Raw genomic sequence first — 26013 nt, 5'->3', positions numbered from 1 at the left:
TCCAAACCACCTCTCAGAGGTGTAGCGAGGGAACTGGTGAGCCTAGGAAGCAAAAGGGCTGCATTGTTGCATGACTGTCCCAGCAGCCTCACAGGTCTGTGCATCTCTGTTGATTGCTGCCTTCGAAGCAGAGCCTTGCTTGGCTCATCTGTGCTCCTGCTCTGTGGGAATCCCACCTTCCCTATCCTGCAGTCGCTCCAGACCTTTCACAAGTCCAGCAAAGTTACCTCTAAGTTACCTTTGTGACTATGGGAAAGCCTGAGCCTGTTTGTTGCCTTGGATTGAGGTCCTCCATGTCCCCATCCTAATTTTTGCCCTCCCTGGCCCATGCCAGTACCCTCTTCCGCTGGCTTTCTTTCAGTGTGTACTATTTTTTAACTTTATCATGTGCATTTATCATGCATGCTGTGCAGGTATTTGGTATTTGTTTGCTGTTTTAAATGTTTATAGCAACACTTACTACAACAACTGAGAGGATTCTCTTGCAGTTCTTCTAAATAATATGATTTTCCATAATTTAGGCTAAGTTGTCCATAATGTCACTCAGTATTATTAGAATACCTATAAACTAGAAATGTAGAAGCATTTTTTTGAAATGCTTGATCAAAGGTTTCCTTTTTTTCTAACAGCGTTTAGTAATATCTGCCCTTAAGAATTTGTGTGCAAAACTTAATATGTATCTTTTGTTTTGTTTTGTTTTGTTTTTTTTAGGTGGAGTCTCACTCTGTTGCTCAGGGTGGAATGCAGTGGCATGATCTCTGCTTCCTGGGTTCAAGTGATTCTCCTGCCTCAGCCTCCTGAGTAGCTGGGATTACAGGCATGCACCATGATGCCTGGCTAATTCTTTTTTGTATTTTTAGTACAGATGGGGTTTCACCATGTTGGCCAGGCTGGTCTCAAACTCCTGACCTTAAGTGATCCACCTGCCTCAGCCTCCGAAAGTGCTGGGATTATAGGTGTGAGCCACCATGCCCAGCCTGTATCTTTCAACTAACATTTTGTTTTATGTAAAATCATTTTGTCCATCTAAACTTACGAATTTTAAACTGAGACTAATCAATGATTACTACATAGTCTTAGGATAAAAGCTAGCATAGAATATAGTGTTCAATTACAGATTGTTTCAGTTGTCAAAATAAAGGTAAGTAGTTTGGAATGGAAATTTCGTTTTTACTCTAATCTTTGAAGTTGAGTTTGAGCCAGGTGTGTTGTTGGAGGCATAAAATGGCCCCAGCTTTTGTTCACTGTCCAGGGGCAGATGCTCTTCACTCAAGGCAGGAGGAGCCCGTCAGTGTTGGCATCGCTGAGCACCTCCTGTGTGCAGATCAACGTACCTTGTAATTTTCTAACTAATCCTTTCAAGAAACTTTGAAATCCAATTCTGTTCACACTCCCACCATGAAATCTTGTGTGCCAGCGATCACAGGGTTGGGGCAATACCAATGCAAGCCTACCTGGCTGGGACCTTGGCCTCGCCACCCCCATGATATCAGCAGCACTTCCCTGGCCCTCAGGTGTAGTGGTCACGTGTTTTAAGTTGTCTGCATCCCCATCCCAGTTGAGCCCCAGGAGCAGGGGCTTGGTTTGTTCACTGCTGTTCACCCACTGCTGAAAATAACACCCCCTTTGTCAAAGTGGAGTAAGTGTGTCCCAGCTGCAGTGAGGAGCTGCACTTCCGTGAACTCAGAGGTGCCCAGCAAACCCAGGACGGCTGTAACACAGAGAGGGAGACCAGTACCCAAAAGCTGTCTGGAGGAAGTAGAACTGGGTCCTGAGCCTGTAGGTTAATGTGACTGTGGGTTTTACACATTTGTTGTCATTCCCTTGGAGTCCTGGGCTTGCTTATAGCACTGAGAAGAACAGCCTGCTCCCTCACCCCCCTGGCAGTCAGGAGGTGGCTTCTGACAGCCAGGCGCGAACAGCCCCAGGCTTGGGAGGTGCATGCAGGGCAGTGCACAGCATGAAAACTTCCTGAAAGCTGCACGATGTGCAACTGAAATTTATAAAAATGTTAAATATGCTGTGTTTGCTAAAGTACACACATCTGTAGGAAAAACGTTTTCAGAATTGTAAAGTTTATATATCTAATTTTAGTTATTTGGTAAATTATCTGAAGTACTTCATTCTCTGCCTGTGGCTGGACCAGTCATCAGACAGTACATCCAGTGTCACATACTTTCAGGGGTAGAGTATTTTTAGTTTAGTATCTTGCCACCATTTATTTTTATGTTTTCATTTGCTTTAGATGTAGGCAAAGAGTCGATCACTCTTGTCTTTATTCAAAAATTTCTGTGTCCCTGGGCGTTGCTCTGCCCCTCTGAGACTCCCCAGTCCTGTTTCCTTTAGCCCACCTGCTCCTCATGTCTGGAGATGGACTTCTGCTTCCCAGTATCCCAGGGATCTGTTAAATGGGGAAAAGTGGCCAGGTGCAGTGATTCACACCTGCAATCCCAGCACTTTGGAAGGCCGAGGCAGGAGGCCAGCCTGGGCAACATAGGGAGACCCTGTTTTTACAAATAATAATAAGCAAGTAAGGAAAGACATCTCAGGCTAGAATCTCTGGCTATATCAATTTTTTTTTCAATTTTTTTCATAATTTCTACTAATGACTACTCCATAGCAGCAAGTTAATAGCAGCAGCCTCACAGCAGCGCATGGGAAAGATGCTCAGTGAGTGACCCTCAGCCCTCCCTGGTGTGGACTTGAGGGTGAGGCAGGGAGGGAGAGAGGCTCTGCAGCCACATGGCCGCTGTTGGAGTTCTGTCTCTTTCTTATTTATTTACTCAGGGATCTCAAGCATATGACTTCATTATCTCATCCATAGTATCTGGTAGATTTTAGCATCTACCTCAGAGCACTGTTACGAAGATTAGATTATTCCATCATAGGAAGCTCTTAGAACAGTCTGTACTCTGTGTTAGCCACTATTTTTATTTTCTTTTGAGGAGGATGTAGGCAGAGGGATGACAGCTGCATGGAGATCCATTTATGACCCAAGAGGTAAAGATGAGAAAATGGGGCCCAGAGAGACGGGCTGAAGGTCACAATGGAATCAAGGACAGAGACCAAAAGTGCAGTCATCCTGACAGCCGTAAAGAGCTTTTTCATTAAGATGTCGTTTTCTAAGTCTGTAAACTTTGATTTTCCTCTCATGTAAATTAAGTGACTCTCTTAAATGTGTCATGACTTTTTTTTTTTCAATTTTTTTTTTTTTTAATTATACTTTAAGTTCTGGGATACATGTACAGAATGTCAAGGTTTGTTACAGGTATACACATGCCATGGTGGTTTGCTGCACCCATCAACCCGTCATCTCCATTAGGTATTTCTCTTAATGCTATCCCTCCTCTAGCCCCCGAACCCCCGACAGGCCCTGGTGTGTGATGTTCCCCTCCCTGTGTCCATGTGTTGGCATTGTTCAACTCCCACTTATGAATAAGGACATGTGGTGTTTGGTTTTCTGTTCTTGTGTTAGTTTGCTGAGAATGATGGTTTCCAGCTTCATCCATGTCCTTGCAAAGGACATGAACTCATCTGTTTTTTATGACTGCATAGTATTCCATGGTGTATATGTGCCACATTTTCTTTATCCAGTCTATCACCGATGGGCATTTGGGTTGGTTCCAAGTCTTTGCTATTGTGAACAGTGCCACAGTAAACATGTGTGTGTGTGTGTCTTTATAGTAGAATGATTTATAATCTTTTCATCATGCTACCTGACTTCAGACTATATTACAAGGCTACAGTAACCAAAACAGCATGATACTGGTACCAAAAACAGATATGTAGACCAATTGAACAGAACAGAGGCCTCAGAAATAACACCACACATCTACAACCATCTAATCTTTCACAAACCTGACAAAAACAAGCAGTGGGGAAAGGATTCGCTGTTTAATAAATGGTGTTGGGAAAACTGGCTAGCCATATGCAGAAAACTGAAACTGGACCACTTCCTTACACCTTTTACAAAAATTAACTCAAGATGGATTAAAGACTTAAACATAAGACCTAAAACCATAAAAACCCTATAAGAAAACCTAGGCAATACCATTCAGGACATAGGCATGGGCAAAGACTTCATGACTAAAATACCAAAAGCAATGGCAACAAAAGCCAGAATTGACAAATGGGATCTAGTTAAACTAAAGAGCTTCTGCATAGCTAAAGAAACTATCATCAGAGTGAAGAGGCAACATACAGAAAGGGAGAAATTTTTTGCAATCAATCCATCTGACAAAGGGCTAATATCCAGAATCTACAAAGAACTTAAACAAATTTACAAGAAAAAAAAATCCCATCCAAAAGTGGGTAAAGGATATGAACGGACACTTCTCAAAAGAAGAAATTTATGCAGCCAACAAGCATATGAAAAAATGCTCATCACTGGTCATTAGAGAAATGCAAATCAAAACCACAGTGAGATACCATCTCACACGAGTTAGAATGGCGATCATTAAAAAGTCAGGAAACAACAGATGCTGGAGAGGCCGTGGAGAAATAGGAACGCTTTTACACTGTTGGTGGGAATGTAAGTTCAACCGTTGTGGAGGACAGTGTGGTGATGATTCCTCAAGGATCTAGAACCAGAAATACCATTTGACCCAGCAATCCCATATGACATTTTAAAATAATGACCTGGTGAATTAGATGGAACTGTCAAAAAGGGCTGTCTTTAAAATTTCAGATCGTGTTGCTAATCAGGCTTTTGTTTGCTCTGGTGAGTGTTGTTTTAAGTGACACAATCCAATGCTGATTTATTGTTGTGTAATAATTTATTCAGTAGGCCCTGCTATATCCCAAGCACCTGGCTAGTAGTAGGCACTTGTTATTCCTAAAATGAATGAGTGACTGAGCATACAAACCAACTGTTGTATACGTAAATATTTTCTAAGTTACTCCAATTATATTTTTACCACAGTTAAACTCCTCCGTAAATTCTACTTGAAGAACTATTAAGATACTCTAAGATAATTACATTTTTGCTGATTGTTGTACTGAACCTACAGGTTGCTTTTCTGTTTTCTTCCTTCAAACAAACTGCATAGTCAGAAACAGGAAGTTATTTCCACTTTTTTTTTTTATTTTTGTATTTTTTTGAGACAGAGCTGCTTTGTCGCCCAGGCTGGAGTGCAGTGGCGTAATCTTGACTTACTGCAACCACCGACCCCCGGGTTCAGGAGATTCCCCTGCTTCAGCTTCCCGAGTAGCTGGGATTTCAGGCACTTGCCACCACGCCCGGTTAATTTTGTATTTTAGTAGAGAGGGGTTTTGCCATATGGGTCAGGCTGGTCTCAAACTCCTGACCTCAGGTGATCTGGCTGCCTCAGCCTCCCAATGTGCTGGGATTACAGGCGTGAGCCACTGCGCCCGGCCTATTTCCACTTTATAAAAAGATTCTACACAAAGATGTCCTCTAATTTCCTAAGTTAGCAGGACTTGACTTACACAGAAAAAGATATATTTACATATATATTTTTCAATTTTCCTAATTGTTGATTCAAGAATTGGTTGTAGGCTATTTAATTCCAGGTACTTCCTATAATTGCCCCCTTAAAAATGCCAGATTAAAGTGTATTAACAAAGTATGTTAATGCTCCTAAGAACAGATTTGTTAAAGAAAGTCCAAGAAATGACGGTGTTGTCACCATTCAGAAATGTCCATTTCCATTGAAGGAAGTGCTACTCGGCTCGTCTGAGAGTCTGACCTCAGTTGAATTAAATTTGACCTTGTAGCTCTGATGTTTTTAAGAAAAATTGAACATAAATTGCTGACGATGATGGATAGGTGGTGTCAGGCAGTTTGAGCACACTGGGAATATAAGGCTTCTCATTAGATGGCATGCCAAAAAGAGCTTGTTCCCCAGGCAAATATCCAAATTATATTGGCAGTTTGAAATGCTGGTATTAATAGTACTCTGCAAGTATCCACTGCCATCTTCATTTTTCTTTAATTCTCACCATATTTATCCTATCAACAAGATAATTTGTAGAGTATGACTAAACGCAGCAACTAAGAATGCTTTTACCAAAATAAAATTATATGTTGTGTAACAGTTCAGTTTCAGATGAAGAAGCAGTCTTTCTGCCAGTGCTAGAAGTCAGTGAACATTTGACAGAGAGTCAAAATGGTTCCCAAGAAAAGCAGAGAAAAGGGACAACCCCAAAATAGAATCACCTCTCACAGACCACTGCTTGAGCAACTTGTGAGTTGTAGGAGGGGCGCTGGTTCCTAAGCCTGAAGTGGAGGACATGTTTCAATCCAGCCTGCATGAGGTTGTGGTGTGGTGCTTCCTTACCTCGGGGCAGGGGCGGGCAGGCAGTCCACACATTGCTAAAGGACTGGAGGAAAGTGGCTGGAGCTTCCAGAGAATTGATGAAAACTACAAAGTCTGCATGGTTCTGCATTGGCTCGCTAGATTACATCGCTTTTTTGTAAAAGACAGTAAACTTAAGAAGTCTTTTTAAAATTAGATAATCAAAGTTGAGATCACTGAGGGCTGTTCCAGGTTATTAATTCTGTCTGGCACACACACTAGATGGGAAGCAGCAGAGCAGGAAGGCACAAGCACGGATTGTGGGATCCCCCTGCTCTCCAGGTCTGGCCTCTCCCTCCTCAGTGATGTGGCCTTGGGGCCAGCTTCTTCTCTCCCTGCCTCAGTTTTCTCATCTGTAGAGCGGGGATAATAGTAAGACCTACCTCACAGGGGCATTACCGGCATCAGAAGGGCATCAGCTACTTCAGATGGTGCCTTTATTATAATCACTCAGTAAATGCTTACAGTTAATTATAAATCTAAAGGAACCCAAAGGTGAAGACTGAGCAAAGTTGATTTGGTCTGCCCAGTGAAGAATACTTTCTGTGTTCTGTAGTAAGACTGACTTTAAAAATAGAGGTCGCGGACATTGTTTCTCTTCCCTTCCCCATGTACGTGAGGCCCTTCAGGATCGCAGGCACACATGCGGTGCCAGTTTGCTCCCAGATCCAAGAGTGTTCAGGAATGGACCTCGAATTTCAAATAGCTGTGATTTTATTTAACTTTATCGAATTCTAGTTTTATTATATTATCACCAGAGAGCTTGGCCTTTAAGATCTCTAATTCTTTGAAATGATTAAGTTTTCCTTTGTGGACTTCTTTGTAATTGATTTTTATAAAGATTCTATTGATGTGTGAGAAAAATACAGATTCTCTATTTGAAGGATGTACTTTCTTTGTTTATCTAATTCTTCCACATCTTTACTTATTTAGAATTGTCAGATTTGAGGAGATATGCAGTCATGCACCACATAACGGGGTTTTGGTCAGTGACCGACCGCGTGTAGGGTGGTGGCCACATAAGATTATTTCCTATTTTTACTCTACCTTTCCTGTGTTTAGATAGATTTAGATACATAGATACTTGCCATTATGTTACAGTTGCTGTTCAGTGCATGAACATGTTGTCTAAGGTCTGTGGTCTAGCTGTGTAGGTGTTGTATAATACACTCTGTGATGTTCACACAGTGACGAAATTACCAACAATGTGTTTCTCAGATTGTAACCCCCTTGTTAAGCGACCCATGACTATAAAAAACTTCCTACAGTATTTGTGTTTTTAACAAATATTCATTAAATTCCCAACAGACTTTGCTTTATAAAAGCTAATTAGAGGCTTGTGAATGATGATGGTTTCTTTGTTAAATGTCTTTTGCTGTGTTATCTTAATTACCATTTTAACCGGAAATGCAATCTTTTCAACTATGAACACAGCCCTTCTCACCTCTATGCTTACGTATGCCTGGTGGTATCCATTTTGTAGTCCTGTGTGTGTAACTAGTCTAAACTGACCATGCTTCTGAAGGATCAGAAGGCTAATCCCATGCCTTCTGTTGATGAGTTCAGTCTTTTTAAAAGGAATTTTAAAACATGATATTAGAGAAATGTAGAAAACTTACTTCGATGATGGGAGGGGGGTGGTCGGGAAGGCTTACCTCCCAGGGGACATGTGTTCTCTGTTCCTGGTATTTCCTCCCCTAGTGGAGCAGCAGGTCCAAAACCAAATGTCTCCAGGGTCCTTTTCACTTTTTAAAATTACTGAGGACCCCAAAGAGATTTGGGTCATGTGAGTTATATCTATTAATGTTTGCCACATTAGAAATTAAAATAATTTTTAAAATATTTCTGCATTTATTTAAAAGTAAGGATTGGGCTGAGTGCAGTGGCTCACGCCTGTAATCCCAGCCTTTGGGAGGCCGAGGTGGGCAGATCATCTGAGATCAGGAGTTTGAGACCATCCCGGCCAACATGGTGAAACCTGTCTCTACTGAAAATACAGAACTTAGCCAGGCATACAAAAAATTACCCAGGCATGGTGGCACGCACCTGTAATCCTAGCTACTTGGGAAGCTGAGGCTGGAGAATCGCTTGAACCCAGGAAGCAGAGGTTCAGTAAGCCGAGATCACGCCATTGCACTCCAGCCTAGGCGACAAGAGTGAAACTCCGTCTTAAAAAAAAAACCAAAAACCAGAGGACTAGCTCACACCTTGGCACACCCTCCTGGTGTCTGATGTGATGGAGGGGATTATTCCTCATCTCTGCTCCTGAGTTCAGTCTTCTGTAATGTAGCATCTTGGGGCCTCTGGAGCACTTCACTGCACACTAATGAATGTGAGGGTAGAAAAGGAAAATCCTATCTTAGTGAAACTGTGGAAATAGTTTAGACCTTGGGCTCCCTTAAGAGGCCCCTAGACGATGCTTTGGGAACCGTGGTGGTAGACCTGTCTCCCAGATTCCCTCTGCCCTGACCCCTCTTATTGGTGAGAAACAGACATGTGTAACTCTTCTTTTTTCCTTTGAGGAATAAAAGATACTTGTACATTTTCATGTTTCTTTCATGTCTTCAGTGTTGTAGGGCAAGAAGCCTATCTGGGGAGGCTTTGGTTATTAAGCAATGCTTAGGGCTTGCTGGCATCATCTCAGTCTAGGATTCAGATTAGGAAGTCCATTGCTGTGTGAATCTGAATCGCATCCGCCAGTCCAGCTATTATTAGCAATAATGCTGATAACCTCAGTTGGCCTGAATCCTTTGTCTCTAAATTGATTCTAAAGTGAGGCAGGGAAAAGAGGTGCTATTCAACATTAAAACAAGGAAGAAATTCAATAACAATGTTCAGTTAATTTGAAAAGATAAAGGAACAGGATTGAAATTTTAACAATGGTCTTCTCAGCTTTACTTGGCGTAATCTGATCTTATCTCTGGCCAGTGCCCTCAACTGGTGTATTTTAGTGTAAGATATTTTTATGTAAATATGTTAGAAATCACAGAATGTTTTTCCCCCAAAGATTATCATGTAATTGTCACATTTATAATGTTATTTGGGACTGAGTATACGACTTAGTGATTGCTTATTCTGGAAATCAAGAAAGGCTGGAAGAGTTGGAAGGAAGGGATGAAAAACTCCGTTTTCAGAGAAATAAGAGGCAGATGCCATTCACAGACTCTAAAATGTGCATGAAGCTTACCAAAAGTAGCTAAGCTTGGGCAGCGATAGTATAGGCAGAACTGAGCAGAAGGGCTCAGGCTAACAAAAGCACTTGTCAGGGCCCGGTCTAGAAGATAAGCCCCACATGCCCTGTGCACTGAGAGCCTGAGTCGCAGATGTTCAACTCCAGCTTGCAGAGTGCAGAAGTTCCAGGCAGGACCACTGACAGCAAAGGGCTTCCCGGATCCAGTTTTACTCAGAGACATGGGCTGGGGGGTCACCCAGGGATTCACATACATGCAGGTAGCAGCTGGGGGACAGAGCGCTGGAACTGGGAAGGCTGAAAGCTGCCGTTCCGCCTACCCTGAGGGCCTCTGCAAAACAGGCACCTTGGAAGTTCCACCTCACTCTGAAATGCCTGTTAAAGAAGGTGATGTCACTGCATGGATATTCTCTAAGGAAATTGTGGGAAATGTGTCTGTGAAGCAGGATGGAATCATGACCAGACAGTTCATCATGAATGAAAAAAACCCAGGAAACTCACGAAGCAGTTCTGTAGCAGAAGATCCCAGTGCAGGAATGCCACAAAACAGAAAAGAGATTTTAATGAGGTTGAGTATCCCTTATCCCAAATGCTTAGAACTGGAAGTGGTTTAGATTTTGGATTTTTTCAGATTTTGGAATATTTACATATACATTATGAGATATCTTGGGGCTGGGATACAAGTCTAAATTTGGAATTCATGTATGTTTCACATACACCTTATATACATAACCTGAAGGTAATTTTTTATAGTATTTTTAATATTGTGCAGCCCTCACCTGAGGTCAAGTATGGAATTTTCCACTTGTCAGTGCTCAGAAAGTTCCAGAGTTTGGAGGATTCTGGATTTTGGAATTAGGGATGCTCAACCTGTATAACCAAGTGAGACAGCAGGAGACAAAGCCAAGTTGGCAGAAGGAAGATGGCATCTGCCGGGAGAACCACCACAGAGGCAAAGGTGGGATTGGAAGGGCCCAGGAGAAAATATGTTTTGGGAAACACAAAAAAAGGTGATGGAAATAGTACGAATGAGAAAATTAATAAGAATGAAACCATAATCATGAGTTTAAAAGGAACTAGAAAGAAAATTACAGCTGTAGAGAACAGGGAAAGGGGTTCCAGCATATTTATCATTGGAATCTTCAAACAGGAAAACAAAACAAAAGGACAGAACAAATATTTAAGGATAATGTTCAGGAAAATTCTGCTCAGGTAAAAATAGATGGAAGCTTACATTGTGGGAGGGCAAATTTTATGCTGGGGAAGGTTGACTGAAAACAGGTCATGAGTGTGCCACATCCTACAGGAATTATTAAACTCTGAAGATGAGGCAAGAACCTCCCAATGGGTAAACAACGTGTCATCTCTTACCAAGGGAAAAGATCAGGGTGGCTTCAAATTTCTCCAAATTCTTCAGATAGTGGAGTCATCCTTGCTTATGGGATCCTGCAGGAAGAAAGGATGGCCCATGAATTTTATGTCCAGTCAAACTGTCTTTTGTAGCCAGGCTGCAAACAAACAGTATTGATCATGTGAGAACTCAGGGAATACTTATTTGTTCTCATGAGCATTTCTGGCTGGAGAAACAATGTCCATCAAACTGGATGTCAGTGAATCTCCACAGCATCAGCTGTGTGGCTGAGGGTGGTGGAGCAGAGAGTGAGTGGAAGGCAGAGGAGAAAAGGTCAGTGGTTAGAGATTTGTTGACTGTCTCACCTGTAATCACAGGGAGGCACTAAGATGTCATTCACGAAAATCAAGTTGTACAGGAGAGGGATGGAAGGAAGGAGCAAGATGAATGGCAGTTTTATCACAATGTGGAACAGGAAACTAACAACGCTAAGATGTGTTATATGAGGATTCCACAGGAGAGGGAATTACGTAGAGTTACAATTCCAAAAGTAACCCCTAGGACAAAGTAGTGCCAACATTTCTAAGTTTCAGAAGAACTACAGAGAGAACGAACACTTTTTCAAAAAAAGCTACAAAAACATGTCATAAAATTAAGACCAAACATGTTGTATCTATACATGTAAACACATAACCTTATACACATAACCTGAAGGCTGGTAAAAGATTTCAGATTGGATCAAAAAGTGAAACCCAACTCCAAGTTGTATGTAAGAAGCACACCTAAAACAGTGATTTATAAAAGCTGAAAATAAAAGAATGAAAAGATATATTAGGCAAAAATAAAAAATAAAGTGGGACAAAAAGCATTAAAGGAAAGCGGCAGCCCACTTTTTCCTGCCATGATGCACATCAGAGTAGGGGCAGCTGGAAGAGCAGAGCGTCCCAGGAGGGCTTTGGTCGTCATTCTCACAGGAGACCTCTGCTTCACAGGTCCTGTCACAGGGATTTGTTACTGTGGCTTCCTAGAATACAAATTCTACAGTATTTTATTTTAATGCAATTTATTTGCTATTTAATAATGAGTTTTTAAATACAAAATGCTATTTAATAATGAGTTTGGTGGTGTTTTTCCTTTTTAATTTCTGCATGGAAGGGCTGTTTGATTTTCTGATTGTCTGTTCAGCAAACAACTGCGAGTATGGGCTTAGGTTGTGAAAATATTTGTTAGTGCCCAACCATTCATTCTAGCCTCTTTCTGGTATGCCCTTGTGCAACAGAGACTGGAAAGGTAAAAGCTCCATTTCAGACTCTTGCAGCCTGGGCTCTGGGAAGAGATATGCTTCCACTAAGTAAGTGAATGCCTGCAAGACTAGAAGACAGAGTTGCAGGCCGCAGCTGCCTCAGCTCCCTTGTATGAAGGTCTCTTCAGGTTTGCACGGGTAGTGACTGTTTCCTGTACCCGGACTCTGATACAGTGGCTTAATTTAGGATGGCATGTTAGAAATCTCCATGCACGTGTGTTATATCGCTGTGGTTTGTAATTCCATATTAAATAGATTTATATATTGCTCAGCTTTTTTTTTTGTCTTTCCTTTAAGCTATTGCAGCTAATTGCAAAATCCCAGTTAACTTCATTGAGTGGTGTGGCACAAAAGAATTACTTCAACATTTTGGATAAAATCGTTCAAAAGGGTAAGATGATCACTGTATTTTTAATACTCTAAATCTTAATTAGAAATTTGGTGCAGGCCAGGCACGGTGGCTCAAGCCTGTAATCCCAGCACTTTGGGAGGCTGAGGCGGGCAGATCACGAGGTCAGGAGATCGAGACCATCCTGGCTAACACGGTGAAACCCCGTCTCTACTAAAAATACAAGAAAATTAGCCGGGCGTGGTGGTGGGCGCTTGTAGTCCCAGTTACTCAGGAGGCTGAGGCAGGAGAATGGCGTGAACCCAGGGGGGCGGAGCTTGCAGTGAGCCGAGATTGCGCCACTCACAGAGCAAGACTCTGTCTCAAAAAAAAAAAAAAAAAAAAAGAAATTTGGTGCAACGAGATGGGATTTTTCTTTTATCTTTACCTAGTACACATGCTGTCAAAAACAGTCGTGTAAATAATGTGATAACATCAGAAATACAGGTCATCCCTCTAGTTCCCAGTGTTCTGTTACTGCTGTTTACTTTTTTGAAGTTGCTTTTGCATACAAAGCGATATACTAGGAAAAATAACTAATCCCAGAACTTAAAAAAGCTATTTTACCTTTTCATGGTTTTAGCTAATCACAGTTCATTTTAGATGTATGCTTCCAAAATTAGCAGGATTGTGACTTACTCACTTAGGCATCAGATAAGCCAGTAATTTTCTTTTTAATTAGCTTGCCTTGGTAAGTTACTGGCTGTTAGTAAGTGGAACTTTAAATTTTACACCATGACTTTATACATACATAGGAATATATGACTCTATATTTAAGCCACTTCAAAGTAGCCACTTTATGATAAGTACAAAAGAAAGTATAAACTAACCATTTTAAAGGCAAAATTGTAGACCCAACTGAAAATTTATCAGATAAAATTTTAAAGTTTTAAAAAATGTCATATTTGTGATATCTCAAAAATGATGTCACTTTTCGGTTGCAGTGAAATTACATCTTTTTTATTGTGCTAAAATACACATAACATAAAGTTTACCATTTTAGCAGTTTTTAAGCATCCAGTTCATTGGCGTTAAGTACATGTATATTACTGTGCACCCATCACCACCATTCATCTCCAGAACCTCTTCATTGTCCCAAACTGAAACTCTTGTCTCCTTAAACACTGAGTCCCATTCTTCCTCCCTGCCAGCCCCTGGTAATTATCATTCTACTTTCTGTCTCTATGAATTTGACTACTCTAGGTGCCTCATATAAGTGGAGTTATATATTTGTCCTTTTGTAACTAGCTTATTTCACTTTGCGTAATGTCTTCAGGGTTCATCCATGCTGACTATGTGTCAGAATTTCCCTCCTGTTTTAGACTGAATAATATTCTATTCATGTATAGATCACACGCTGTTTGTTCATCTATCAGTGGACATTTGGGTTGTGAAACCAGATTGTTTTTTAAAGTGTTGCTTAACTGTGTCAATCCATAGTTTTATTTTTATGTATTCCAGTTCTTGATGACCACCACAATCCTCGCTTAATCAAAGATCTTCTGCAAGACCTAAGCTCTACCCTCTGCATTCTGATTAGAGGAGTAGGGAAGTCTGTATTAGTGGGAAACATCAACATTTGGATTTGCCGATTAGAAACTATTCTCGCCTGGCAACAGCAGCTACAGGATCTTCAGATGACTAAGGTATAAATATCTCGGCATAAGAGTTGTTACACTCTGTTTTTGTATTACGAAAGTTGTTATCTTTTCTAAGCATACATGAAAGACTGCTATAGCTTTTTGAAAGATTTTCTAATGCTTTCCTAAGTATTCATTAAATTGTTTTAAAACAGAAAAGGACCAAAGACCCCTAATGGCTTATAATTGCTATTGGAAAGGCAGTGGGAATAGCAGTCATTAAACCAGGCTGATCCTGTGGGTGATTAGATATAAACAAATTTACCTTCATGGGAAATTGAATATTTCAGTTATTAGAATAACATTCAGTAAATTAAGGCTAAATTGTATTGCCAGTAATTCTCTATTTATTTAGTTGTTGCTTCTCCCGAGTTAGTAATTTTTTGTCTCCTTCCTTACTGTCTTTTTTGGGGATGTGTTTATAGTTCTTGGCAACAATGAACAAGGCCAAAAGAAGGTGCAAATCACGTCAGTTGTGTTTGATATTTTTTCTTAATTCTGGTAACTAGTTTCAGCAAGAAAAATGTTCACACCAGTGCCCCAGGTATTTACATAGTGTTTTATTTAACTCTAGTACTAATAAGAAAAAGAATAAACTGAAGATATATCTTAGTGGTGTGACTTATGTAGCCTTAGTGGTATAAATGATTCTGCAGATTGTACTGGGAGGGTCATAGGTAACCTTTTATCATAGCACCCCAGGTTCCACATAAAGGAATGGTTTTCAAGTGCCCTTCAAATGCCTTAACTTTTGGCTGTTTATTTGCCATCTGAATATGGGACTTACAAAAAGAGTGATGATTGCCTAGTTTTGAGTCTGAAATTATCATTAATAATGTAACATTCAGCATGGGTAAGAGTTAAGCAAGTTTGTTATAAACGTTGGACTCTGTTCAGTTGTCTTGGTGTGACCCTATAGTCGTTCAGAGCTTTGGACAGGCTGGCTCTTCACTGCCTCTTTTACTGCGTTCCCCATGCATAGGTGAGTTGTACTAAAAGTCCATCTGTAAGACACGCATGGCACGGGTTTGCTGTAGAAGTCCTGACATGAGTGGCCAGGCCACATGGCCAAAGTCCCCTTTCTCCTGATGAGATGGATCCATGGTAGTGATGTCCAGCGGGTGACCTTCTCGGGGAGAGAATAGGGTGTGTCCTTGTCCGTGGTGGGTTTTCATGGTCAGGATCCCAAGGAAGGGGGTGTCTGGGAAAGGCCAGGAAGCAGCCTTTCTGGTCTGGCTGGGAAGTTCCAGGTGGGATTAGTGGCTCTCCATTCTTTGGAGAGAGATGTGGAGCCACTGGGGAGATGTGGACCAGTGGAGACAACAACAAAGCTCCAAGGATTGGGCCACACCTCACCAAGAGGAGAGAAAGGAGAAAGCAAGGGAGAAGCTTGCATCTTTGACTGGGTGGGCCGAGACAGAGCAGGAAGGCACAGCTGTATGCTGAGCTTCCTTCTGGATCTTCTTTCCGTTCATACTACCTGGGAAGAGGCATGGGCTGAGGGATAACAGAAGTGCATGTGGCCCCAGCTTAACCCACTCAGGGCTGCCCATAGCCAGTGAAGGAAGACACTCTGCTTTTGGCCTGGGATGGTTCCCACAGCCCTGGTAGGCAGAGCACACTCACATGGCAATACCTTTCTGCCTCAGCACAGAAGGATAGGTGTTACCATAGTGCCATTTTGATCAAGTGGGAAAAATAAGGCACAAGAATGAAATTAATGATTAATCTTTGAGGAACAAGAAAGCAATAATAACACAAAGGTGCCAGTTTTCGTCATGTCCGCTCAAGTCTTACCATCAAAGACCTTGAACTGGTTTCTTTTGTCTCATTAGTGGTTGCATGCTGCCTGGCATCTCTTCACCTCAGTCCCTGAGTGCTCTCTGAAGCAGGAAGCTTGGCATGTGCCTCTGTGAGGATCTTGGCTTCTGGACCCTGTGCCCTGCTTCCAGCCTCGAGGAGGGTCAGGTTCCTTTGTAGGAGTTGGCCAGAGGAGTTTTACCTCTCTGGGAATGTTACTTGAAACCAGTAGAAAGAGCACTTTACCAACTCAGTTAACTGAGCTGCATTTGTGGATGCCAGACTCAGTCAGCCAAATTGGTCTGAGGCTGCTTAAGGTAAAGATCTGGTCTCCTGACCTGCTGGCTGATGCTGAATTGCTACCTCACACTTACTCATGTGAATTTTGAGGTGACTCGAGCAGATGGGGTTAGAACAGAGCAGCTGAGAGCCTTCCCGGATCCCTGACAGTGGAAGTCCAAGCACACCGCCTGAAGTTCCGCCATGTCAGCCTCACAGGATACAGGGACCAGCTTTCTCCAGTGAGCTGACAGTCATCTTTGTCTTCTAGATTATCCCAACAAGAAACACCTTGACACCTCTGGCCAGGCGCAGTGGCTCACACCTGTAATCCCAGCCACTCTGGGAGGCCAAGGCGGGTGGATCGCCTGAGGTCAGGAGTTGGAGACCAGCCTAGCCAACGTGGTGAAACCCTGTCTTTACTAAAAATACAAAAAGTAGCCGGGTGTGGTGGGAGGCACCTGTAGTCCCAGCTACTCGGGAGGCTGAGGCAGGAGAATTGCTTGAACCTGGGAGGTGGAGGTTGCAGTGAGCCGAGATCATGCCATTGCACTCCAGCGTGGGCAACGAGAGTGAAACTCCGTCTCAAAAAAGAAATACCTCGACACCCTTTAAATCTAAATTCTCATAGTCCCAAAAGTAAGCAGAAATTTAGTATATATTATGTTGAAAAGCTCCTAAGAACATCAGAAATTTTTTTCTTGAAAAACAAATATACTTTGCGTTTAAGCTGCATTTGAAGATATGGCAGTGCTGATGAATTGGAAGTGCTTTCATGTGCACATCTCTGTGACTCAGTCAGAGTGGACACACAGGTATGTGTTCACATGCTTCCTCACCCAGTCGGCACTTCCTGGATGCCCCCATGTGCTTGCTAGGCCCATCGGAGGTGGGACACATGGATCAGCAGGTGTGGCCTTTAGCATGGGGCGTCCAAGGGCCCAGGGAGGTGAGCCCACGATGAGTCACAGAACTCAGTGAGTTATAACAGATATGCACATAGGGCTGTTGACATTACATTGGTTCACTAGTGATGTGATGTTTTAGGTAGAGCTTGAAGAATGGGCCGGGTACGGTGGCTCACACCAGTAGTCCCAGAACTTTGGGAGGCCAAGGCGGGTGGATCACAAGGTCAGGAGATAAGAGACCATCCTGGCTAACACAGTGAAACCCCGTCTCTACTAAAAATACAAAAAATTAGCCAGGCATAGTGGCGGGGACCTGTAGTCCGAGCTACTTGGGAGGCTGAGGCAGGAGAATCGCTTGAACCCAGAAGGCGGAGGTTGCAGTGAATGGAGATCACACCACTGCACTCCAGCCTGGGCGACAGAGCGAGACTCCATCTCAAAAAAAAAAAAAAAAAACAAATGAGGGGAAAGTGTCCAGGTGGTGGCCTGTTGGTCAGTGCTTAACAACTGGCTCTCCAGGGGCAAGAGGTTTGATTTGTAGCATTAGTCACTTTTCCACTATGACTGACTTCAAGCCACCAACGAAAAGTAAACTGGCTAACAAAATTCCCAGAAGTTGCAGAGTTGACTCCTGTGAGAAGGTATGGGAACTTCTGCATCTAGGCGCTGATAGAGTGTGGTATGCCAAGTGTGTGTACTGCTTGGAAGAAGGTGCAGGGTATTAGGATCAGATTCACGGCTTTATGGGCATTGCAGAGTGTTTGCTGCTCTCTGCCAAGGGTCATTGAAAGGTCCATGTTTAGAGGTACCCCTTCAGTGCCAGGCAGGGACCAGCCAGGTTGGAGGGAAGCAAACCCTCATTGCATTCATGAGGAATGACAGTTAAATGGGAAGGATGAAGTTGGGGATACTTTAGCAAAAGACTAGACTGGTGACTTTGAAGTGGGTGCGAGGGAAAGAAGAATTGAGGGAGACTTCAGTTACTCACCACGTAGTGAGGGGATGGGCCTCCCATGGAGAAGGGCAGAGCAGTTGGGAACACGGACTTGGGACCAGGCAGACTGGGCTCGAGGCTGGACCCTGATCGAAGCTGGACCCCAATCTTGGGCAAGCCAGTCAACTCATCTGTATCTCTTGTTTTTTTTCTGTGTAAAATAGAATGATAATAGCAACACAGGTTTCTGTTAGCAGAAGTGCTTCCACAGAGAAATGGGAATCATTAACAGTCGCGTGCAATAGCTGAGATTATCCTAAAGCAAGAGAAGCAGACAGCAGCATCGTTTCTTCCTTCCATTGCGGTGTAGGTGTGAGAGATTTCATAATGGCAGAGAGCATGTAGCTAATCCGTGGAGGAGGTGTGGCAAAAAACGCAGCAGGATTTCTGACATGTTCAGCAAGACTTTTGTGCCTTGTCACATTTCGAGATTTCGTTTGGATGAGAAGTGCTGGCATTTCTGCTACACCCTCTTGTTATAGCCATTAACAGGGCTGTAAAACCAGACTCTGCCAGAAATCCCAAATGCCGAGTTGTCACACCAGACTCTATAACTCTACTAATCAAGGATTTTTTTTCTTTGTACTACCTTCATACCACCACTTCATACTCCCTTTAAACTTTGTAATTTTAGCAGCAGAATATTTGTAAACTCCTGTCTGCTACAGAAATTTTTCTCAATAGGAATTAGAATGAAGCACCTGGAAGACATAATTCTTGTGAGAGTGTTAGACTTTTAGTTGGGGGTTAATTTACATGCACGTTATCGTTTTGTTTTGTTTTGTTTTTGTTTTTGAGATAGGGTCTTGTTCTGTCGCCCAGGCTGGAGGGCAGTGGTTCAGTCATAGCTCACTACAGGCTTAAACTCCTGGGCTCAGGTGATCCTCCCACCTCAGCCTCCTGGGTTGCTGGGATTATAGGTGTGAGCTACCCAGCCTGGCCATTTTCTCTTTTCTATGTGCTCTCTGCCATATGCTAGACAATAAAGATGGAAGGATGGGCTAAGACTTGAATCAAATGTGTCAGACTCATCAGTAATGAACAAAGAAGTTTGCTGAGAGCCTGCGGGCACCATGCTGGCTCCTGGGGAAGTGATATCTCTTGCACTGTGCAGCTCCATAGCCTACAACAGGGTGCAGTGGTGCAGTCCATGAAAGCTTCGTGATTATGTCCAGAATGTTAGAGCGCTTCACAAACTGTCAAGCAGTGTTGAGGCCCCACTCGTGTCTGGCAGATGCATAGTGCTTGATGAGGTGAAGGCTGGAGTGCATCACTGGCGGTCCATCCTCGTGCTGCCCACTGGGATGCACGAGAAGCGCCCTGCAGCAGTTTCCATTCTGAAGTCCTAGGAAGTTGCTTCCATCGCGAGGGCATTATAGGGGAGCAGGAGAAGAAAATGGGGTGTCAAGGCACGGGTGCCCCAGTCACCCCTCCCTACACTCCACTGTCCACAGAGGTCAGGCAATTTCAAGAACCAAACTCATGGAATTAGCTCATTCTAGCCAAAAATAGATGGTCACTGTGCTTTGTGTGCAGCAGGATTATAGAAGGGCACGACACATCAGAAGGAAGCCAGCTCTCCCTGTGGCCAAGTACATATATCAACCTATCGGGAACAAAAGAAAAATACAAATCAGAAGCTCACGGGTGAGCAGACTGAGGTCAGGAACCGAGGCGGGACCAGGTAGCCTCTGTCCCGCCCAAACAAACAGCCAGAACCCCACTGTCAGGAAGAGGTGCTTCTAGTGAGAATGAAGGGAATCATTTAGATACAACTGAGGCCCGAAAAGTCTGAAACAGTATGAGCTCAATCCACAGCTTTCTCAGGTCAACCTCAGAGCAGAGGTTCATTTTTGAACTGATTGAGCCCACTTCTCGGGGCCAGGGACAGCCACCCTTCCTCACCTGGCGCGTGCACACACGTGTGTCTTCTGAGGGCAGATGCGTTGCATTTACTCGTGTGTGGGGGGGAGAAATGGTTTGTAAACTTGAAGTCATAGAAATGTAAAGCTGGAAGGTTGGGGGATGTTGGACAGAGGGTGAAAGGTTTCTGTAGTGCAGGAGGAGTCCACTCTGGAGGTTGTCTACACAGCATGATGACTGCAATTAATAATTGTACCTCCTTCACTTCAGATTTGCTAAGAGTAGATCTTAAATGTTCTCACCACAAAAATAAAAGGATTATGACTTGAGGTGACGGACAGTGAGCTGGGCTATGGCCACTGGTTCATAACGCATACAAGCACAGAACACCACGTGCTGCCAGTATAGACAGATTCCATTTATCACTTACACCTCAATAAAGAAAAAAACCCCACAAAGCTAGAAGGGGCTTTGCAGATGATGTGGTCAGCCTCCCTCATCACTGGGGTGACCAGCTGTGACCCATCCAGGCCACCCAGACAGTGGTGTGGCGCAGGCCCTGCCCCCTGCTGGTGATGGGTGTCATGTTGCCCTCGTGGTGCGTTGGACTCATCTGGGCAGCAGTGCCACATCTGCAGACCCTGCTCTTCTCCAGGTGTGTATCGATGCCATAGAGGAGTACTGACCTCCTGATGCTGATAGACACCTGGTGCATGGGGAAGTGCAGCAGTAGGGCCTCACCCAGGAACAGCCTGGTTCTGTCCTGCTGTGCAGCCCTCCCTTGCCCTCCTCCTCCAGCCCTCCCCAGGGTGGTGGATGCAGGCCCCTTGATGCCTTGCAATGCATGACCTGGAGAGCTCCTTTTGTGTTGCCATGTTTTGAAGCATTCATTCCAGCTTGACTCTTCAGTTACTGTGTGAACAAACACTGGCCATCTTCTCAGTGAGATGCTGTTGTGTTTTCCTTTCAGCAAGTGAACAATGGCCTCACCCTCAGTGACCTTCCTCTGCACATGCTGAACAACATCCTCTACCGGTTCTCAGACGGATGGGACATCATCACGTTAGGCCAGGTGACCCCCACGCTGTATATGCTCAGTGAAGACAGACAGCTGTGGAAGAAGCTGTGTCAGTACCATTTTGCTGAAAAGCAGGTGAGTGGGATGCAGCAGTGTCCCCTCAGGCTGGGAGTTTAGTAGACTCTGCCTAGGGGTCATACCTTATAAACTCACCTGAAGAGAAAGAATGGCTGAGTGTTTTCCACTTTGAAAGAACCAGGAACAATCAGAATTTATTGAGATTGCTGTGGTTTCTCTCCTATAGAATGTAAGGTTTATTTTCCTGTTGAAAAGAACCATGATTCTAAAATAACCCAAAACTGAACAGCAAAGCATGAGCTGAGTTCTTTTCTCTCCTGTTGATAACGAGGTGTGTAGAGTCCCTGGCTCGCTGCCTTTTCTCCTGATGTGATGAATCAGATTCCAGTTCTGCTTTTGACCAAGCTGCATGCACACAAGGGCAACATAAGGTGTGTTCTGCTGTCAGTGCTCGAGGCCTTTCCAGGGTGGTCTGCTCATTCCTCATCCATGAGGAGACCCTGTGGTCCCTGTTCCTGGACCTCTGCAGAAACTGGGGGTTCCCCTCATCACCCCACAGATGTCCAAGGCACCTCCTCTGCCCGGGGCTGGGCGCAGCCAGGGAAGGCAGGTGGCCGGAGGGAGGCGCGTTGTGTTCCTCATGGGGTGGGATTGGAACTGTGGTCAGCACTGTGAAGACCTAGGATGGGACTGGGTGCCTTTCATGAGGAGCACAGTCTACCCTTGGAGTGCAGGGCAGCGGACAGGGCCTAGGCAGAGAGCAGGACCCTACCATGGGGAGGGTGCTGTGTGTGTGAGTGGTGGATGGTGAGGAAGCACAGCAGAGGCCAAGCCACATGAAGAATCTTTGTCTGTGTCCTGTGAGCTCAGGGGAGCCAGCAAAGCACATGGAATTGCAGCTTTCAGAAGAGCTTCTGTTCTTGTTTGAGGATATAAGAGGATCCATCAGGATCCTGCCTCAGGAAAATAAGAGTTATGGGCAAGGAAGTGCACAAGGGCAACAGGGAAGACATCAGAAGATGACCCTGAGGGATGGGGGCTCCCACAGGAAGGCGCTGGCCTGGACGCAGGCCTCATGGAGTGTTTCTGAGAGGTATGTGGAGCAAGGGCCTGGACAGATGCATACGGAGAGGACAGGAGGCAGTGGGATCAGCCTAAGCAGGGCCTGAGGGCACCAACCCCAATGCTGAGTGATAGATGAGGTGCCTCAGAACCTGGGGGGAGCTGGACCCTCAAAGCCGTGGACAGAGAGATTAATAGGACAAAGAAAAGCCTGTGAGATTTAGCTGAGCAGAGGTTATGGATACCATGGGGAGAACTGTCTCAAGTGGAGTTGTTCGAGAGAAGCAAAAGAATTCCAATATTAATTTGAGTAGGAGAATAATGGATCGAATTTTAAGTCAGCACTGGGCATGGGGGAGGGGGTGGATAGACTTTTGTGGGGAGGACTTAGATCCTAGGAAAAGAGGTAAATGAAGGTCATCTGGGATGAGCCCTCTGCCTCCCAGTTTGCCCTGGGACACTCCCTATCACATGCAGGCCTGAGCTGTTCCCAAAAGGCATTAATGAGAGTGCCTGGCAGGTGTTGATACATCTAGACCCTAAACATGCTTAAGGATGTCTTTTGGCCATTTCTGTGGTCATTGCCATTCTTAAAAGAGTTGCTTTAAATAAGTTAAACGTCTGTTCTGCACTGATATCCTAGAATAGTTAAGTTGCAATTAGCACCTGCAGGTGCATCTCATTTGTACACATTTTCTTATCTGAATCATAAAAACACAGCATCAGAAAATAATGATCTGTTCTTCAGGCGTCAGTAACTAACATTAAGGCCCTGAAAAAAACAAAGCGTATTAGAAAGAGCTTTTAGGAGAAAGCACAGATAAGGAAGCATCCTCAAAGTAAAACTAGATACCTGAGAAAGCTGGACTGGTTCAAGAGAATATGGAAGGAAAGTCAGCTGAATGCTCTTGACTGAAGCATCTGGTGGGATGTTGCATTTGAGTTCAGAAAAATCACAGATCATTATTTAGGAGAAAAACCATGGGAGGGGATTCTCCCCGTGAACACTGGTATAGCACAGAATTCGTAAGAAGTAGAAATGAGACAACAAATGGTTGTTTTTAGTCTCTGGGAACTAATGTTTTAACAGTGCCTGCCTAGAGGACACAGAAATTAATACTAAATACAAACAGGCTGATAACTACTCCTTTTTATGTTGCAAGTAGTCTTCTTTTCAAATTTTATTAGAAACAGGATTTCCTCATTGACTCCATGATAATTTCCAGAGTCCTCAAAAGCCATGACTGAAGTATGAGTATGTTATACAAGTGATTGTTTTTAGCTATGAAAAGTAAAACATGCTCATTGCAGCAACAGCCTTAAAGACTAGTAGTGTTGTGCGAACAAGTTAAAGGCCCCCACCCCAAGGCATCCCTGTTTCTCCTTTAGCCCATGCATTTTGTTTTGTTTCAGGCTTTTATGTGCACTCAAACATACACATTAATTTATCTAGTTGTGCACTGGTCATTTTCAAAACTGTAATTGAAAGTCACTCTGTAACACTGATGTTTTTGGTAACACCTTTATTAAGATACCCTCCACTTTATCAGCCATCACTACAGTCAATGTTAGGATATTGACATCTGTATTAGTCCATTCTCCGCTGCCAATAAAAGACATACCCGAGACTGGGTAATTTTTAAAGACTCACAGTTTGACATGGCTGAGGAGGCCTCACAATGCTGGTGGAAGGCAAAAGAGGAGCAAAGCCACATCTTACAGGGCGGCAGGCAAGAGAGCATGTGCAGGGGAACTGCCCTTTATAAAACCATCAGATCTGGTGAGACTTATTCACTATCACAAGAACAGCATGGAAAAGACCTGCCCCCATGGTTCAGTTACCTTCCACCGGCTCCCTCCCACGACACATGGGAATTATGGGAACTGCAGTTCAAGATTTGGCGGGGGACACAGCCAAAACATCAGCATCACCTCAGGAAACAAAAACAAAAACAAACCAAAAAACCCGTGCCCTTCAGCTACCATTCCCAGCCCTAAGCAACCCCTGATGGACTTTCTGTGTCTGTGTTTCCCTGTTCTGGACGTGTCATATAAGAAGAATCTGTGGCATCTGCTGTCTTGTGACTGGCGTCTTACCCTTTGCATGATGTCCTTACGACTCCATGTTGTAGAATAAATCAGAGCTCCATTCACGATTGAATAATATCCCACTCTCGATATCCACATTTTGTTTATCCATTCATCAGCTGATTGACATTTAGTTTGTTTGATAAAAGTTTGTGGCTTTTACAAATAATGCTGCCATGAACATGTTCAAGTTTGACATTTAGTTTGTTTGATAAAAGTTTGTGTCTTTTAGAAATAATGCTGCCATGAACATGTTCGAGTTTGTGTGTAGATGCCTGTTTTCATTTCTCTTGGTTGTAAACCTAGGAGTAGAATGACTGAGTCCTATGGTGGATTCTCTTTAACTTTTTGAGGAATTGCCAGATTGTTTTGCCAAGTGGCTACACCATTTCACATTCCCCCAGCAGTGTGTGAGGTCTCTCGATTCTCCACCCCTCCCCAATGCTTCTCATTATTTCACTTTTTGATTAAAGCCATTCTAGTGGGCATGAAGCGGGTCTCATTCCATTCCCCTGATGCCTGGATTCTGAGCATCTTTTTATGAGGTTATCATCCATTTCTGTGACTTCTTTAGATAAATGTCTTTGCAAGTCCTTTGCCCATTTTTTAAAATTGGGTTATTTGTCTTTTTATTATTGAGTTTTAAGTGTTCTTTATGTATTCTAGATATAAGTCTGTTATCAAATATGTGTATAGCTTATTTTAATAACATATTATGGACATTATTCTGGATTGGAATATTCAAGTCTCTTTAACAGCTGCTTGGTATTCCATTATACAGGCATAGCATAATTTATTTGATTTGTCACTTATTGATTTAAGCCAAGTGAATTTAATTTCAAATAATTGTTTTATGTACTACACTGCCTTTGAAAAACAATTTCAGATAGAACTGGAGGCTATTATTCTAGGTAAAATAACTTAGGAATGGAAAACCAAATACCTTATGTTCTCACTTGTAAGTAGGAGCTAAGCCATGGGTACACAAAGGCATTCAGAGTGAGTATAATCCACAGTAGAGGCTCAGAAGAGGGAAGGGTAGGAGGGGGAGCGATGAAACACTACATGGTGGGTCAGTGCTTGCTTCTGCAGTGATGGGAGCACGAAAATCCCACACTTCAGCACCGTACAGTTCATCCATGTGACCAAAACCCACCTGTACTGCTAAAGCTATTGAAGTTAAAAAAAATTAAAAACTAAAATAAAATGAAAAAGTTTTACACCTAATATTATGCTTTGAAAGTCATCTTATGCTGATTCTGAATGGGGTTTTGTTTGTTTAGTTTTGTAGACATTTGATCCTTTCAGAAAAAGGTCATATTGAATGGAAGTTGATGTACTTTGCACTTCAGAAACACTACCCAGCGAAGGAGCAGTACGGAGACACGCTGCATTTCTGTCGGCACTGCAGCATTCTCTTTTGGAAGGTACTGATTTCAATACGCTCTTGGAATTTCAGCATTAAAATTTGGTGAAACAAACTAATCACTTATATTCTAAGTGTAAGACTAAAAAGTGGAAAGTACTGTTATAAATAAGTTAATGAGATATATTTTACCAAATATTGGGGTAGGGGAATAGATGTTCATTCAACTTGGGCTTAAACCAGAAATGCTGAAAACCAAAACGCTTCTCCTTTTTGCAGAAGTTAGCATGTAGGAGGGCATCGCAGGTGGCTTGCAGCCACTGGCTTTTCCTGGCAGCAGCTCCAGGTTCCCTGCTGACCCCCAGCCT

General features: G+C 43.3%; 1 protein-coding gene across 8 annotated transcripts in view; it reads left to right on the top strand.

Annotated features, from left to right (window-relative positions):
* Positions 1-26013, top strand: part of FBXO25 (F-box protein 25) — a 67156-nt gene that overhangs the window by 34775 nt on the left and 6368 nt on the right. For 7 of the 8 annotated variants that reach the window (XM_017887068.1, XM_017887066.1, XM_017887067.1 and 4 more), the window contains 4 exons: positions 12459-12552; positions 14011-14195; positions 21004-21186; positions 25563-25706. In XM_017887068.1, the coding sequence (XP_017742557.1) occupies positions 12459-12552; positions 14011-14195; positions 21004-21186; positions 25563-25706 (606 nt within the window). The remainder of the gene's footprint in view (positions 1-12458; positions 12553-14010; positions 14196-21003; positions 21187-25562; positions 25707-26013) is intronic. The other variant, XM_017887070.1, reaches the window with a different exon arrangement.

The sequence above is a fragment of the Rhinopithecus bieti genome, unplaced genomic scaffold (assembly GCF_001698545.2).
Source record: "Rhinopithecus bieti isolate Rb0 unplaced genomic scaffold, ASM169854v2 scaffold_16559, whole genome shotgun sequence".
NCBI lineage: Eukaryota > Metazoa > Chordata > Mammalia > Primates > Cercopithecidae > Rhinopithecus > Rhinopithecus bieti.
This window is presented reverse-complemented; position numbering and strand designations above follow the sequence as displayed.